Source organism: Mauremys reevesii, linkage group 6 (assembly GCF_016161935.1).
Source record: "Mauremys reevesii isolate NIE-2019 linkage group 6, ASM1616193v1, whole genome shotgun sequence".
In the NCBI taxonomy this organism is placed as follows: domain Eukaryota; kingdom Metazoa; phylum Chordata; order Testudines; family Geoemydidae; genus Mauremys; species Mauremys reevesii.
This window is the reverse complement of record NC_052628.1, coordinates 42,461,793-42,478,100: the sequence shown is the minus strand read 5'-3', so window position 1 is coordinate 42,478,100 and position 16,308 is coordinate 42,461,793. Positions and strand designations below refer to the sequence as shown.

The 16,308-nt window shown below is 39.9% G+C and overlaps 1 protein-coding gene across 4 annotated transcripts in view; it reads right to left on the bottom strand.

Moving 5' to 3' along the window:
- DMGDH (dimethylglycine dehydrogenase) overlaps nucleotides 1-16,308 on the bottom strand; it is a 76,182-nt gene that overhangs the window by 14,532 nt on the left and 45,342 nt on the right. For all 4 annotated transcript variants that reach the window (XM_039544879.1, XM_039544880.1, XM_039544881.1 and 1 more), the window contains 4 exons: nucleotides 15,641-15,771; nucleotides 13,759-13,976; nucleotides 12,722-12,879; nucleotides 11,891-11,950 (listed from right to left, as the gene is read on the bottom strand). In XM_039544879.1, the coding sequence (XP_039400813.1) occupies nucleotides 11,891-11,950; nucleotides 12,722-12,879; nucleotides 13,759-13,976; nucleotides 15,641-15,771 (567 nt within the window). The remainder of the gene's footprint in view (nucleotides 1-11,890; nucleotides 11,951-12,721; nucleotides 12,880-13,758; nucleotides 13,977-15,640; nucleotides 15,772-16,308) is intronic.

The following is a 16,308-nucleotide window of genomic DNA, read 5'->3' as shown; positions in this document are numbered from 1 at the left end:
TGCTGAAATTTGTCCCAGTTGCCATCGGCCTCAAGGTCCGTAACCACTCTCTCTTTTAAAATTTTTTCCATGACTTTGCATACTACAGATGTTAAACTAACAGGCCTGTAGTTACCCGGGTCACTTTTTTTCCCCTTCTTGAATATAGGAACTATATTAGCTAATCTCCAGTCAAACGGTACAACCCCCGAGTTTAGAGATTCTTTTTTCTGGGGCAGTTGTGCTCTCGGAGCTGCGCCACTTAGACGGGGCGAGGGCGCTGCGCCCCCGGCCACAGCTGGAAGGGGAAGCCCCAGACCCAGGATGCTGAGCTGCCAGGGCCCAGCTGCTACCTGGGGAGGAGAGGGTGAGTCCTGCCAGGGAGCCGGGGCTGCGCAGCCTCATCTGCGCACTGGCTACTGCGCTGCCTTGTGCCATCCCTTATATTGGGTCTTCTCTGCACGGCCGGGCAGGGGAGGGGGTAAAGCCCCTGCAGGCACTGGGAGAAGGTGACATCACTCCCTCCGCTTCCAGCACCATCTGCGAGCCCCAGCCCCACCTGAGCTTGGGGCAGCAAAAAACCCAGAACCGGCCCTGGTTGTGATTTGGATGAAAAGAAAAACCCCAGGGTTAATCATAACAGCTGTCTTGTTAAACATGACTGTCCTTATTAACAGTAAGGGCAAAATCATGATTAACACCATGCTAGTTAAAATGTCTTAACAGGTTTTTCAATATGGTGCTTTTTCCTAGTATAGACAAGGTTTTAACAAACTTTTAGATAGAAACCAGTACATATTGTGTAAGCACAAAGTATATTCTTATTATTAATCATCATCATCTATTAATACAAACTGCTACTGCTGTCTTTTCAGGTTTTAGAATACTTGGGTGAGCAATTTGGGAGCAACCAAAGGATTTGCATGAGACATCACCATTCTAAGTATTTTGTCCAAATGTTATGCCAACTGAGCTAGCTATTCAATGAGCTTAAAATTCTAAGGGAGTTTATAATGGGCTGAATTTTTCAGTAACTGAAAGATGTGCCCACTGTTTTTTAATCATTCCTCTGTGTAATTACTATGAATATTCATGGGCCATTGTCATGGTATAGCATGGATTGGTGCCTTGCAGAGTCTAATTCACAGTGTATTTGCCAAGAATACATTTGGTTTTTATGGATAGTGCCATTTGTTTCTTACACTTTCTTTGTACAGTTCCTAATCCCAACCTTTTTTAAGCATGCTTTCTTATATAAAAGGAAGGAAAAAGGGAATAAATCATAAACTGAACTTTTCAAAGTTTGTCTTCTTACAGTTCTGTAGTAAGAAGAAGAAGAATCAGTAACTTAGCCTAATGAGAAAGTTTGGGCTTCTAAAAACCAAAAATGGTATACCTCACTCAGCAAAGATAAATAGTTGGTAGCAGAAATTTGCAAATACCTTTTAATAATGAAATGCTGTAATTGATTTGGTAGACTTACGAATGCTGGCACGAGGCCAAATTTTGTATACATAGCTGCCCAACTGAGCAAGGCAGCACCAACATCTGCTGCAATCTGCTATAACCATTGCATTACAACACGCTGGAGACAGAGTTCATGCAATATTTTGACATTAATTATTCTTAGTTGGATACTCTTGAATAATTTCAGGGCAACCCTCCAAATGATATCCCCCTCGCCAACAGGATGACTGAAGATCATATCCCCCTCTAGGCACAATATTTGACAGATTTCCTTTCCTGCAGCAAGCTGAAGTTATAGTTATACTGGACAAGACAGTTTTCTAAAGAGGACACAGTCAAGGCCAGTCAGTGTAAAACAAGACCTACTTAGCTGTGATTTGGACAGACTGCCCTGTTCCTTTGCTCTGCCTGCCAACTCCACTCCTAGGAACAAGCAGTCAGACTAAAGATATGCATATGATAAAAACTGTGGTGACCACTTGCCCTATTGAAGCTCAGAATGCCTAGCCAAATGGGTAGTTTTAGTTCAGCATAATGTGAATGTGACTCAGGCATAAATTCTATGCAGACAATAGGATTTTGGGGTCATCCTGGGTTTTCTCAGGTGATTTCAAACTCCAGGCAAGCAGTCTGGATCTAGAGACAAATTTTCTGCCAGCACAACTCAATTGCCTTTAATAGTTACACCGATGGAGAATTTGGCCCCTAGATTTTAAGCTGGCCTGAAGCACAGATGAAATTATGGGAAAAGACCCAGTGGGCAAATAAATAGTAGGAGTGCCAATGCTAGTGCCAAGTTTGGGAGCTGGGTGGGAAGGGGTGAAAGACCCAGAGGTTAATTTGAATACCAACAAAACAAAAAGCTACACCCCCACCAGTTCAGGGTCACTCTTACAGTCCTCTGACCCAAGGCTCAATCTCTTCCCAACACCCTCTGCTTTCTTCTCCTCCCTACCTCACTCACCTGCACACCACACAAAGACATCAGCTCTTCTCTAGTGCTGCCTCATGCCCTTCTCCAGATTTTCATTCTATCACTCTTGCTAGGGAGGAGGTGCCACAAGGAATCTCTCCACCCTACTCTAGGTTTGGTGCAGGTAGGGGTGAGCACTGCCATCTTCCTTCTGAAGGGACCAGCAAGGTGGAGAAGAAGGGTTTATGATGGGGAAAAGGAGCAGCTGGAAGTGCTCGGGGGGCCCGTGGACCTGGTTAGCAAATGCCAACAATGCCATCCCTTAGGTGTGCCCCATGTTGACACTGGTGGTAGGAGAGTGGACATTAATCATTTACTATTGTTAGACAAACACCTTCTCCATTATGAGGTCAGGGATCTTCTCACTAAAACAAGCTAAGTCATCTAAGTACTGAAAAATGTAAACAAAGGGCCACAGCTACTTTTGCAGACAGGTTGTTCCCCAGCTGTTTCTCACCCCACCGTGACCCCATGTCTCTGAAACCATTGAGCCTCTCCCAATAAAAAGGCTCTCAATGTGTCTTTGGCTCAAGGAGGAGCATGTTGTGAAGCTACTGTTCAACCACTCTATGGGCTTGATGCTTCACTGCTGTAGAGCTTGTGAAGCCACTTACACCTGTGAAAAATGCAGAGTGGGTGTAAAATATACCCCATCAGAACAGTAGAATTTTACACCCACTTTGCACAGCTGTAAATGACTACATATGATGTAAGGCACTAGAGAATCAGACCCAATGTTTGCCTCATTTCCTTGCAATACATACTGTGTACTGTGTACTCTTGTGTCTGTGTTCTCTGAGTTAAGACAGGTCACCCAAACCTTGAGGCAGAGGAAAGAAGGCAGGCAGAGAGAGAGGCTGCTCTCCTATCTCACTAAATGTATGTATTGTAATATAGTATTGTATATCACAGAATAATTAAAATTTAAGTAAAAGCAAAATAATATGAAAATAAGGAGAATAAAACAAGGAAAACAAAAAAAAAACAGGAGGTAGAAACAAATACAATAGGATATAAAAAAATATATATATATAAAAAAAAGGAAAGAAGAGTGTTGTTTGAATGATAAAAATAAATTCCATAATATAAAAGCAAAGAAATATAGGATCAACCAAAAAAGGGAGAAAAGATTTAAACTAATAAGATTTTAAGAGGAAATATCCTTAGAAAATTTTGAAGATGAGCCTAGAAGAAGAAAGCAATAGAAAATAAAAAAGAAATTCAAGAAGATGAAAAAATCAGAAGAAAAAAAAAAAATTTTAACAAAATAAAAAAAAAATCTGCTGGACTATATCCCATTATTGCTAAAAAATTATGTCTCAGCAACAAAAATACAAGCCATCTCAGCCCTACAGCCCATCCATGAGATGAGGATCATAGGATAAAAAAAATGAATTATAATTTTTTTATTAATTTTTTTTTTATTTTTCTTTCACTTTTTTTTCTAGAAGAGCTAGATTGATTAGAGCCTGACTGGATAACCACATGAAATGCATCAAAAAAATTTTGTGGAAAATTGCTGCTGGGAAAAAAAAAAATTCCAGGAAAATTTTAGGAATTATTTATTTCATTTTTATTTTTTTTTTTTCATTTTTTTTTGACTTTTCTTTAGACTTTTTTTTTATTTTTTTTTTTTTTTTTTTTTTTTAGGCTTTTTTGGGCATTCTAAGGAGAGATTTTATTAGAGAATTTTTAAGTCTTCTAAGCTCCAAAAGTAAAAAAAAATAAATTAAAAAAAATTAATATCTGAATAATATCTCTTTTTTTTTTTTTAATTTTATTTTTATGGATATTTTTGGATAATTCTGTTTTTTATATTTTATTTTTTTTTTTTTTATCTTTTTTTTTTTTTTTTCTTGAAGAGAATTTGAATTTGCTTTTGATTCTTTTATTGAAGAGTTTTTGAAGAGTTGCTGTTATTTTTGGAGATTTAATGGAGTTTTAATGCCAACTAGGTTCTATTTTTTTTTTTTTTTTCCAACACTAATATTATTTTCACATTACATTCATTAGACTAGACACTATTTACAAGGTGGGTATGTGGGGGTATGTATATACAAAGGGGTAAAAGGGTTTAAGTGGTATCTGCTCTATCTATCTGGTTGGGGGTTGATCTATGAAGTCCCAACTGGGAGACTGGGAGCTGGTTTTAGTAAAGAGAAGTAAAAGAAAGAGAAAGAGAGAGAGGGATCTGTAATCCCCCTCTGGATATAGGGTTGCCAATTTTCCGATTGCCAAAAACCGAACACCCTTGCCCCGCCCCAAGGCCCCCCCCCCCCCCCCCCCCCCCCCCATCCCATCCTCCCCCCTCCCTCCTCTGCTCTCTTGCTCTCCCACTTGCTCATTTGGGGGGGGGGGGGGGAGGGGGTTGGGGGAGAGGGGGGGGGAGGAGAGGAGAGGGCAGAGGAAGGAGGGGGAGGGGGGGGGGGGGGGGGGGGGGGGGGGGAGGCTCAGGGCTGGGGCAGGGAGATGGAGATGAGGGAGGGGAGGGGGTTCAGGTTCCAGGAGGGAGGAGGGGGAGGAGGGAGGGAGGGCTGGGGGGGGGGGGGGCTGGGGGAGACTAAAGTCAAAAAGAGAAAAAAATTTATGTTTAGATTGGAAAATATTCACAACCAACTGGATATAGCAGTTGTCTGTGCAATAAATACATCTCCTTGGCTTTCTCATCTAAAGAGTATCCATGGTTACAAGAAATATGATATTTTTAACAATAGTGTGTTAGGGAGGGCCTTCATGGATCTCTGCTTTCAAGCCACACTGTCAGCCTATTTGGATGGAAGTTATGCTGGCACAGACAGCAAATCATTTTTGTCTATACAGGTCTGGCCAGGTTGAATTATTTACTTTCTTGCAGCTTATACTGTTACCTGAGAAACAAATGGTTAACCTCATTCTTGGCTCAAATGCCTGTTACTGCATGGAATCGACAACTAAAATACTTGCTATGTAATGAAAATGTTTGTTTAATACGGTGGTTGCCCTATTTGCCTGGTCTGCTGCAAAACCAAGAAAAAAGTATGTGAAAGAAAGGTTCTTTGTGACCTACATGAAATAATGTATTTCTAACCTTTATCATTTTATTTTTGCATATTGTTTTTATGGGGCGTGATTTTAAAAGTTTAATTGAACTTAGGAGAAGGGTTGATTTTGTGTTTTTACTTTTTGTATTGTAAACATGCTTGTTTTACTGTGATGTGTTGATTTTTAAATATGTATTTATTTTTGTACACTATAGCCTAAAGCTAAGATGCTATGTTAATAAATAATATTTATTAATAAATATTATAATCTCTGTGTTTATGTTCAGGGAAACAGGACTATACATTCTTTGTAAATAAACAGGATTGCATCAAAGAAATACCTAACTCCTTCATCAATTTCTCCTAATAACAGAAATAACTTGTAACACTTCAAACATTGGCTAACGACATGGGTCAAAAAGGTTGACAGTAGAAGCACAAGGTATCTCATTATCTAGAATTATCTTCCCACTAACTAAACTACCGAGTTGTTGCAGCTGGTGTCCAGACGATGGCACTACTGTGTATAGCTTAAAAGAAAATGGAAAATTCAGTTCCGTAAGTAATTTTGTATTATTGTATTCTTCATCACTAGTGGCAATATTGCATTCATCTTGCCATTGGGAAACATGGAAAATCTTTCTGAAGGAAGTTCATTTCTGAAAGCTATTTGAAGTAATATGGAAGTTTTTCACTATAACATGAGGCTGGTTTCTAATGGTAAAAATAACCTGTGATTTTGCTGAGTGTTCTTTGAGTGTTTACCTGAAAAACTTTGCAAAGCTTCTCAATAATTATCCCATTAGAAAGAAGTCTGTGATTTATGTATAGGGGAAGAAGCAGCAACCAGGGAAAGTTTCCTCTTCAAAATGATCTTTCCCCTGACTCTAAAAGTCCAATAACTTCCCAGCCAGGGAATGTATTTTTCATTCTATTTTTTTGTGTGCACTGCATTTTTGCTAATTACAACACACTATGTACTTTGCTCTTTGCCCTTCAGACCTTTTGTGGGGCCTCAGCCCTTTCAGAAATTTTACCAATAAGCACTGGTCCTCCTGCCACCTCCCTCCCCTCCTCCCAATGTATCTTCTCTTAAGCATGGCAAATGTAATGTCCATAAATGCTCAAAAATGGTCATTAAATATCTGCTTATTACAACCCATAGAAAATAAACTATTGTTGAGAATGTTGTATTAGTTTGTCATAATCAACCATTTTATGTGAATGAGTGCTTTACAGTCCTGTATCCTGCTTTCACATTTATAACATACCGGTACAGTATTCAAAAAGAATATACAAATTTTATGCCTCTGCATATATAAGGCCCAATGTATTATGTGATTCTAAGTCCTGAAATTTGCCTTGGAATTCCCCCCCTTGCCAAAGAATTATGCTTCACAATCTTAGCTTTCTAGCCCTTACTGTTGCGAAGATAACCCTGAAAATGTGAACCAAGCGTAAACTGAAGTAGTGGCGTCTTCCTGGGACTGCAGACTGCCTTAAACAATACCTCTGAGAGACGGTAGTTGCCCAATTCATGGGAATGGATTGTTAATTCTAAAATCTAAAGATGACAATACAAATAACATTGTTAACTATTTCACAATGGATCAGTTTAGGAGAAACACCCAGCTAACGTGCATACTGTATAATCTTAAAAAATCCAATGGCCCTCATCCAGCTGCCAAAACCTTCAGCTTCCTTCTTTTCTTCAACGCTTAGCCAGACAGTTGGTCATAGCAATCGTTCGCCATTTGGTCCGTTCCTGCACAAATGCAAAGGTTTGACAGCCTGAGAGTCCAACATTGGAACAGACTTGATGAGCCCATGTAATGGGTCTGCCTGTGGGCTGCCTCCACCCCTTGGTTGGTGGAATTTTATCCTGGATGTTACAAGCCACCCAGAGAACAGCACTCGCTGGAACGTCTTGTGACATCCTTGCGACATGTCTGAAAAGCATAAGGTGCTGCCTGTGGACAATGGCTCCAGTAGTCTGTAGACCCGAGCAAACATAAACATCTGCATTACAGATGAAGTCCAGCAGAGTGGTAGGGACACCTATGCCCTTTAAGGCCTTCCATAACACAATACGGTCTACTGAATCAATGTGCAGGGGCTTCCTGAACTCGCGCTGTATCTCCAACAACAAACGAAGGCCCAAAATGGCGTCTAATGTGGACATGTTCCTCGTAAAGCCTGACTGTTGGGGACAACGCTTCCAATGTAGCAAAGGCTCCAGGCATGCCAGAAAAACATGTGCAAACACTTTCCCTGGAACAGAGAGCAAGGTGATCGGCCCGTAGCTCTTACATTCGCAGCACAGTCCCTTGCCCTTGTAGAGTGAGATCACAATACCGTCTTTCTAGGCAGTTGGCAGGTTCCAGTTCTTCACACACAGAATCAGAAGTGATTCTGCTACAGGATCAATAGCACATTTTAGGAGCACTAAGAGGGTGCCATCAGCACCGTCTGCATGTACGTTTCTCAGTTTTGATGGCACACTTCAACGTTGGTGCATCAGTACAAATGTCTGGATCCGGAACTGCAGTGACTGCCAGATCATCCAGCTTCGAACAAGCAGCAGCTGGAGGATGGTTCAGGACATTGTGATAATGTTCCACGCAGTGTGAGAGAATGTTATCATCCAATTTATATGGATGGCCTTGAATGTCATTCAGGATGCCATTTGTAGTAACTACCTCTTGACCGCTGAGGTTGCGAATGGAGCAGAAAGCTGGCTTCAAGTTGCCCCTGGTTAAGCCAAATTAGACATCATCCGTCACTTGGTTATAATATGCCTCATGATCTCGGAGTGCCAGGGTGTTAAATTTTCGCTTCAACTGATTACGAGTGGGCTTATCACCATGCTGGTGGACTGCAGCCTTCAATTTAATTATCTGGAAGGCCTCCTCCAATAGCCATGGTTGGTGTGCTGGATGCCTCTAGCTAATCCTCTACTCGGCGGATTGGTTGATGATAGAAGTGAACAGAGACCAGGCAACCTCCACATTGTCTGGCAGATTTGCTAGAGCCGAGAATCTGTTGCTGATGTCAATACAAAACCTGTTGGCTAAACCTGGCACACGGATTGTGACAATGTCAAACTTCCTCATTGCAGAGGGCTTACCTGCTCGTTGGAGCATCAACACCATACGGGCGACCACTAGATGGTGATCTGTGTTCGCCGTGCATCCAGGCACCACGATATACTCTACAGGAGGCGAAGAGATGCCTATCACATGTAATGATGTGATCCAACTCCTTCTGAGTGATGCCATCATGAGAGATCCATGACATCTGGTGTACATGTCACTGCTTGAACCATGAACCATAATGACCAATGACCTGTTCAAATCCAGTTCACAGGGAGCCAGTGACTGCATTTATGTCACCCAGGATCATGAGATTTTCATGTGCAGGGACTGTGCATACTAGATGTTCCAATTGATCATAGAAATGATCTTTAACTGAGTCAGATTCCTCTGTTGGCACATAGACTACTATAACAGTGAGGTAACCATGCCGATGTTTAAGACGTGCAGTAAGTAAACGAGGAGACATAGGCGTCCAGGTTGTAAGTGAGGACTTGGCCTCGACTCGCAGTAGTAGTGCTACCCCATATAAATCCTTGGGGTCACCAGAATACAGAAGTAAAGAATCTTCCACCTCATGATGACCGTGATAGATCAGCCTTGATTCTGTTTGTCCTGTGATTGATATACCAAGACGGTCCATTTCGTGTGAGACAGCAACCTGATGACCATGCCTGTGAAGAATTGCAACAATCCAAGTTGCAATTTTGGTGGACTGTCAGAGATCCCAGATACAATTGGATGCACTGTCACAATGTACTACAGACGTGCCTGCCGACATCAGAGGATGCGCATCCCCAGGGGGGCTTTGGCACGAACCCGTCATGTTTGCACTGAAGGGAGATGGCACCGACAAGGCGTCTACAGCTGAAAGTAAAGCAGGGGCTTTAACCCTGGAACTGAGTACTAGGTTATTCTTGCTACCATATGTGAACTTGAATATTACACCCTGTGAAACTTTAGAGATATATTTTGTGATAAAATGGCTTTAAAACTGGATACAACTGGAACCTTCAGATGTCACTGTCATGCCCACTATATGCACTGCTAAATAAAGACAGTGTTCTGTCACATTTATTTTTCTGTACAAACTGGACTTTATAATTTTATGGCTATCACTGAACCTCTTCTTTGGATAGCAACATTTGACCGTGGTGCTCTTTTAATGCATTGCCTATTCTGTCTTACTGCTTAAAAGAAAATTAACTATTTTACTTCAGAAATAGACTCTAATAATTATTAAACATCTTTGCATATATATTTCAGGCTCTTGGATGATAATTTGCATCAGTGTACATCTGGAGAAATTCTGTAGACTTCAATCCGATTGCAAAGTGTAACCACAAGAAAAATATTGATCTATTATCTGTATAACTAGGGTAGATACAATGGGCATGTTGTGCCAAATTCTGATTTCATTTGCACCAATTTAAAGCTGGGGTGACTCAATCAGAATTAATGGACTCACATGATATAATTCAAAGCAGAGTCTAACCTATACTAGATACTAACCCTTTAATTGTTAGATAGTTTGAAAGGCCCATTAAAAGCAATAACTAAATCTATTATTTTGAACATAAAGTTTGATGCAGTATAAAATTTGCCAATAAATTATCACAACACAATTATGTCAGTAAAGAGAAGTATAAACTTGTGTTAATTCCTGTTTATATTTAAATACAACCAATATTATGCCCTAAGCCCGGTCCCACTTCCTATGTTTCAAATTATGCAGCAATCCATTTTGCTGATGCAATCTCTTAAGTGGCTTTATAACTAAGTTTTACGCTAACACTGATTTAGCTTATTGTGTCTAATTCATCAAATTCACATTGAGCAATTCTTTTGAAATATTTATTGCTCATGATAATATTTACTAGATCAAAATAAATATAGCATGAGATCAGAGAGAATACTGCTGCATTGAACAACTCATAAAATAACAGAAGGCAGATTGAAACATTTCCGGTTCTAAAACAAATGTAGCAGTGCAATTAGTACATTAGTCTGCTTTAAAAATGATACTTGCCTTGAGGGTCCTTAAATATCCAATCCACTGAAAATGCTATTATTTTAATATGTTAAAAAGACATACATACTTGTATTTGTACATACATAGATGGTACATTTACAACTGTCTGATCTAATATATAATTTTGGCAAAAACAAACGTAGAGAAAAATGTAAAATCTTTTTTGCAACAAAGCTACACATAATAAAGGCATTACAGTAACTCCTCACTTAACTTTGTAGTTATGTTCCTGAAAAATGCGACTAAGTGAAACGATGTTAAGCAAATCCAATTTCCCCATAAGAATTAATGTAAATGAGGGGGTTAGGTTCCAGGAAAAAAATTTTCACCAGGCAAAAGACTATATATATACACACATATACACACACACAGTATAAGTTTTAAACAAACAATTTAATACTGGTACACAGTGATGATGATTGTGAAGCTTGGTTGAGGTGGAGGAGTCAGAGGGTGGGATATTTCCCAGGGAATGCCTTACTGCTAAATGATGAACTAGCAATTGGCTGAGCCCTGAAGGGTTAACTCTCACACTCTACAAGGCAGCAGGAATGGAGGGAGGAGAGACAGCATTGCAGACAGAGACACACACCGTGTGTGTGAGAGAGAGATGTGCATTTCCCCTTTAAGTATGCTGACCCTACTCTTAAGTACACTGCCTTGTTAATTAGATCAGCTTGCTGAGACCGCAGCTGCTGCCAGCAAGCTCCCTCCATCCTGAGCCCTTTCATGTCCTCCCCCGCTCTATGGAAGATGGGGTAAGCGGGGTGCAGGAGCAGGGGGGAAGGGGGACACCCTGACAGCCCCCCCCTCCCTTCTCTCCCCCTGCACAGCAAGCAGGAGTCTCGGAGAGCAGCTCCAAGGCAGAGGACAGGAGCAGCACATGGCAGTGGAGGAAGGGACAGCTGAACTGCCGGCAATTGATAGCCTGCTGGACAGTTGCTGCATAGGGAACTTAGGGGAGTGGGGAGCTGATAGGGGGGCTGCCGGTCCACCCTGGTTCCAAGCCTCCATCAACTGGCTGCAATGGGCTGCTCTTCCTGCAAGCAGTGGACAAAGCAGGCTGCTGCCACATGTCGTTAGAAGGGAGCATCACATAACTTTAAACGAGCACATTCCCTAACTGATCAGCAATGTAACAATGAAACAACGTTAACCAGGACGATTTTAAGTGAGGAGTTACTGTACTTTAGCGTAACACTAAGACTTGGCTTCACTCATGTACAAATATCTGTATTTGCAATGCATAGAAAATTGTTTTTTCTTTTAAAACATTTATGGAAAGAACCTTCCAGATAACATAACTTTTAAAATAATACAGACATACCTTGTTTAACTTGATAAAATAGTCCAGTCCAGCTTCCAGAGGATTAGTGTCACAGTTCATCTGTTAGAAAAATAAATATTTAATCCATAAGTGATGGCCCCACAGGTTCTCCCATTGTTTTCACTTCTTTTGTTTCTAGTTTTCCATTTAATCCTTTTTATTTTTTATGTACAGTGGGTCAAATTCTTCTGTTAGCCAAGTGCAATTCACTGAGAGCTGCATGTGTGTAATTTTAAGCAGAGTACCTAATGCTATCCATAATACAAAATGTAGCATCTTTTAACATACAAAATAAAACTACAGCTCAGTAAGAAATGAGACATCTTGTCAAAATAAAATGAAATCAACACAACCATGAACAAATAAGGTGCATCCAAAATAGATGTCAAGTATCAGGGGGTAGCCATGTTAGTCTGTATCCACAGAAACAATGAGGAGTCTGGTGGCACCTTAAAGACTAACAGTTTTATTTGGGCATAAGCTTTCGTGGGTAAAGAACCCACTTCTTCAGATGTGGGTTCTTTACCCACAAAAGCTTATGCCCAAATAAATCTGTTAGTCTTTAAGGTGCCACAGGACTCCTCGTTGTTTTTATCCAAAATAGATGTTTCTCTATTCTCTGCCAGAAGTGTAATGAGTATAATAGTTATTTTTACCTGGGAAAGACACAGTTCGTCATAATAGTAGCTTTCCCTGACTGAAATAAAATCCATCTAATTTCTCTACATTGCAGATTGAGAAACCCAGAAGAAAATGTAATTCTTTCTCTCTAGCTGCGACTAAAATATGTATTTTAAAAAAATCAAATGGTAAAAATAACTGTTTTCAAACCTCTGCTCCCCAGGCCCGGAAAGCTTTTTCCAGCCTTAAGGCATTCAGAGCATAAGTTCCAAAGTCATCGATTCCTTCTTCCTGGCCTGCTTCCATGATGACATTGTACAGAGCTGCAGAATCTTCTTTTCTGTGGTAGAGTTCCCAACCCAGTTCACCTGTTATAAAACCAAGGTTAACAGTCTAATCAAATCTAGAATTAAATAATCCCAATATATTTAGTGCTAGCATTATTACTCCAGAGATAAGTGCTATGAAAATTAGAGCTAAATTTCCCTATTACACAGAACTCATTAGTCAGAGAGTGCAGACATTTCCCTTCCCCACAGGAGCTCCTGAAAGAATTGTACCTCAGTACATAAACAATGGCACTATTACTCTAATTTAAACTGATAACCCAAACCTGGGAAATAAACGATTCAGTAAGAAGAGGACAGGAAAGAAGGCCAAAATCAGAGATGATGTTTAAGGAACATGTAAATTATCAATTGGTAAATCACTCAAGTCTAAGTCTACACTGGTGTAATACATAAACTGGAAGATGTCAGTTACACCAACGTGGACTGCCTCAGACTGAGCTCTGAATTTGGCCCAGTATAGTGGAGAGGGACATAGAGACAAATGAAAATAAAAAGTGACTGGCACTGAAAAAAGGGGAAATAATAAAAACTTAGCACTTATGCTTTCTGTTTTCAAGGCACTTTACAGATACTAATTTAGTAGTAATTCAGAATCATTCCTTAACGCTGGTTTCCCGCCAAAGATCTCACAGTTTTCGAAACTGGCCATTAGTTCTGTAAAATATATATATATATATATATACACACTTTGGAGTATTTTTTTGTTTGAAAGATCTTGGAAATCCTTAGTTCCTGACCAGAAAATGTTTGACAATCAATGTACCATTTCTCTCTCATTTATGTCTATTTATAATTTCAAACACATAATCAGTTTCATTTCTCAACATAATTTTAGTCATACCAGTTATTTTCCTAGCTGCCCAATTATTTTGATAGTCTGTTTTCCCTATCTCTTACCTGAATAGGATATCCTAATAGCAGTAGCAGCAATATCAGAAAGTTTAATATGTCTGGACTGAAGAAATTTAAATGCAGAATCACTAAGATCCTCAATGGTCAGTTTCTGGAGAACCTTTCGTGCAAATGGACCTGCTATGCCAAGTACTCCCATCTCATCTGTAATGTTTTTAATCTCAACATTGTATCCACCCTTCAGTGCCTCCTCTTCTATCCATCTGCATGTGAAGGACAAGAGTTTTATTAACATTCTCATTCAAGGTAATTATTTTAGCATTTGTTCCTGGGGCCATAGTCCATAGATTTATTGTAACATTCAAAGTAAGTGTTCTGTACGATGATGATAATTAAAACTTGTGTATCCTTTGGTAGTGCCTTGAGGCCTCAACCAAAGATTGGAGCTCTATTGTGCTAGGCGATGTACACACAGACAAATGAAGAGCCCAAATAGCTTACCATATAAGTATTCAACAGCGCTTGAAAAGACAAACAATACGGAAGTCATGGGTATGAGGCAGACGCCAGACATATTTACCAAACTATCTGCTTTAACCCATTAATGTGGCAATTACTAATATTTATTTATTACTAATTATGATAGGCCAAATCCTAAGGCCTATTCCCAGGGAGGGGAGCTCCACACCAACCTGACTGAGCCTGAGGATAGTCAGGGCAGTGTGAAAGAGGGCCTAGTGCTCAGCCACTCCACCATCATGACCTGTGGAAGCCATAAAAAGAATAAAGTGTTCATGCAAGTGAGGAGCTTCTGAAACTGCTGCTGCTGCTGCTGCTGCTTTGCAGACAAGAACCTTCTGCTCTTGCTCCTGTTGCTTCCACTGCTATGATAATAGCTGGAGCAGTAAGGCGTGCAAGTGCTGTTCTTACTCCTGACCAGCAACAACTAAAAGGAGATTCTGGATCCTACTTCTTGTACCACATTTCATCAGATTCTCTCTTCCAGACCCAGTTCTTCCCTTCTGGGGCACAAATAGTCCCAAAATAACCAGAAAGCCTATTTGCTTTGAACAGCACAACCCACATTCTCCTGTTTTCAGGGCAGTCTCTTCCCCTGTCTACTTCCCCCTTCTTCCATTTCTTCCTCGGTATATGAAGCAGCTGGGTCTGGCAGGCCCTCTACCCTTTCCTCCCTGATCCCTGAGTCTGCAGAAAAGCACAGGAAAGGGAGGAATTTTATGAGTATGATTCTTTCCAGGCCCCCTCAACCCTCTTGAGACACAATTGCAGTGTATACTTCATCACAAAGGCAGGTTAATAATAGGTGTAAAATAAGTTTTCTTATATGTAGGATAAGTGCAATAATTGAGGCAGTTTAGTACAGAGCTAGAGAAGGAGAGGTTTTAAAAGGGGAAACAGTGGTCCCAGAATAGAGGGTCGAAAGCATCATAGGACTTAAAATGGATATGCCTTTAGATCCAGAATGTGTGTAACCACAAAGGCAACAAAGAAGAGCAAGCAGTAAACACAGTGAGAAATCTCTTAAAACAGATACACATTCCTGACATAATTATACACTGTAGATTCCTCAGATTATTTAAATTGTTAGTGAAAAGTTCAGTTTTAACTCTTAACAACAAAGTCTCTCAAAAAGTTCACAAAATAAATAAAGAAGGCAGTATTCAAAATCTTATAGTATATAGTCGGATAAGTTTTCTTAAGAAATCCCAAGGCATAGTTGGGGGACCAAACAAGGCTGTTGAAGTTCTTTGCAAATAAATACATTGAGCCAGTTTTGCCACCCTTATTCAAGTTTAGTTCATAAATACGCAAGTATTCCCACTGATTCCAATGGAACAATTCACAGAATAAGGCATCCCTCACAGATGTATCTATCTGTGTACTGTGTATCTATATACACACTTACCTCAGATCATGGAGCTCTGACCCAGAACCAGTCACCAGCAAAAACTCCCCTGGAGACAGGTGAGAGACGGTTAGCTCAGCATAGACTTGGCCTCTCGGTGTTAACATGTGACTTATATTTGTAGCACCCACCTAGAAAGCAGAACATATAATCATTTCATTTGCAAAATAAATTCTTTGAGCTCTTGCAGGTCTTTAGTGCAAAATGTGAAAACAAAATGCTTGTGTTTATACAAAAATCTTTAACCATATCTCTTATATTAGAAAGTATGAGTCTCTCTTTCTCTTCTGTTTTTAACCTCATTAGTAGAAGATTAATGTCCTATTGCTCAGGATTATGATTTATAATGGACATTTCACATTTTTCATATGAAAGAAATTAAAAATTAGATGCTTGAAATAAAGGTTTGGTCAAGATCTTCATAAATATTTGTTATGTGTATGTTACAGAAGACTTTCTTAATCCAAAATTGATTGAAGAATAGATTTCCAATGCAAATTCAGTCAATTTTTTTCTTAAGTTTGCTGTTCATCAAAGCCAAATATTGTGCTTGCCATATTCACACAATTGTTCCCATTGAGTCATGTGAATAAGGCATGCGGGATTTGGTACCTAAAGGATGTGTGCGCCACGAGCCTGCCAAAGATGTCTAACACGTGTTTACTACT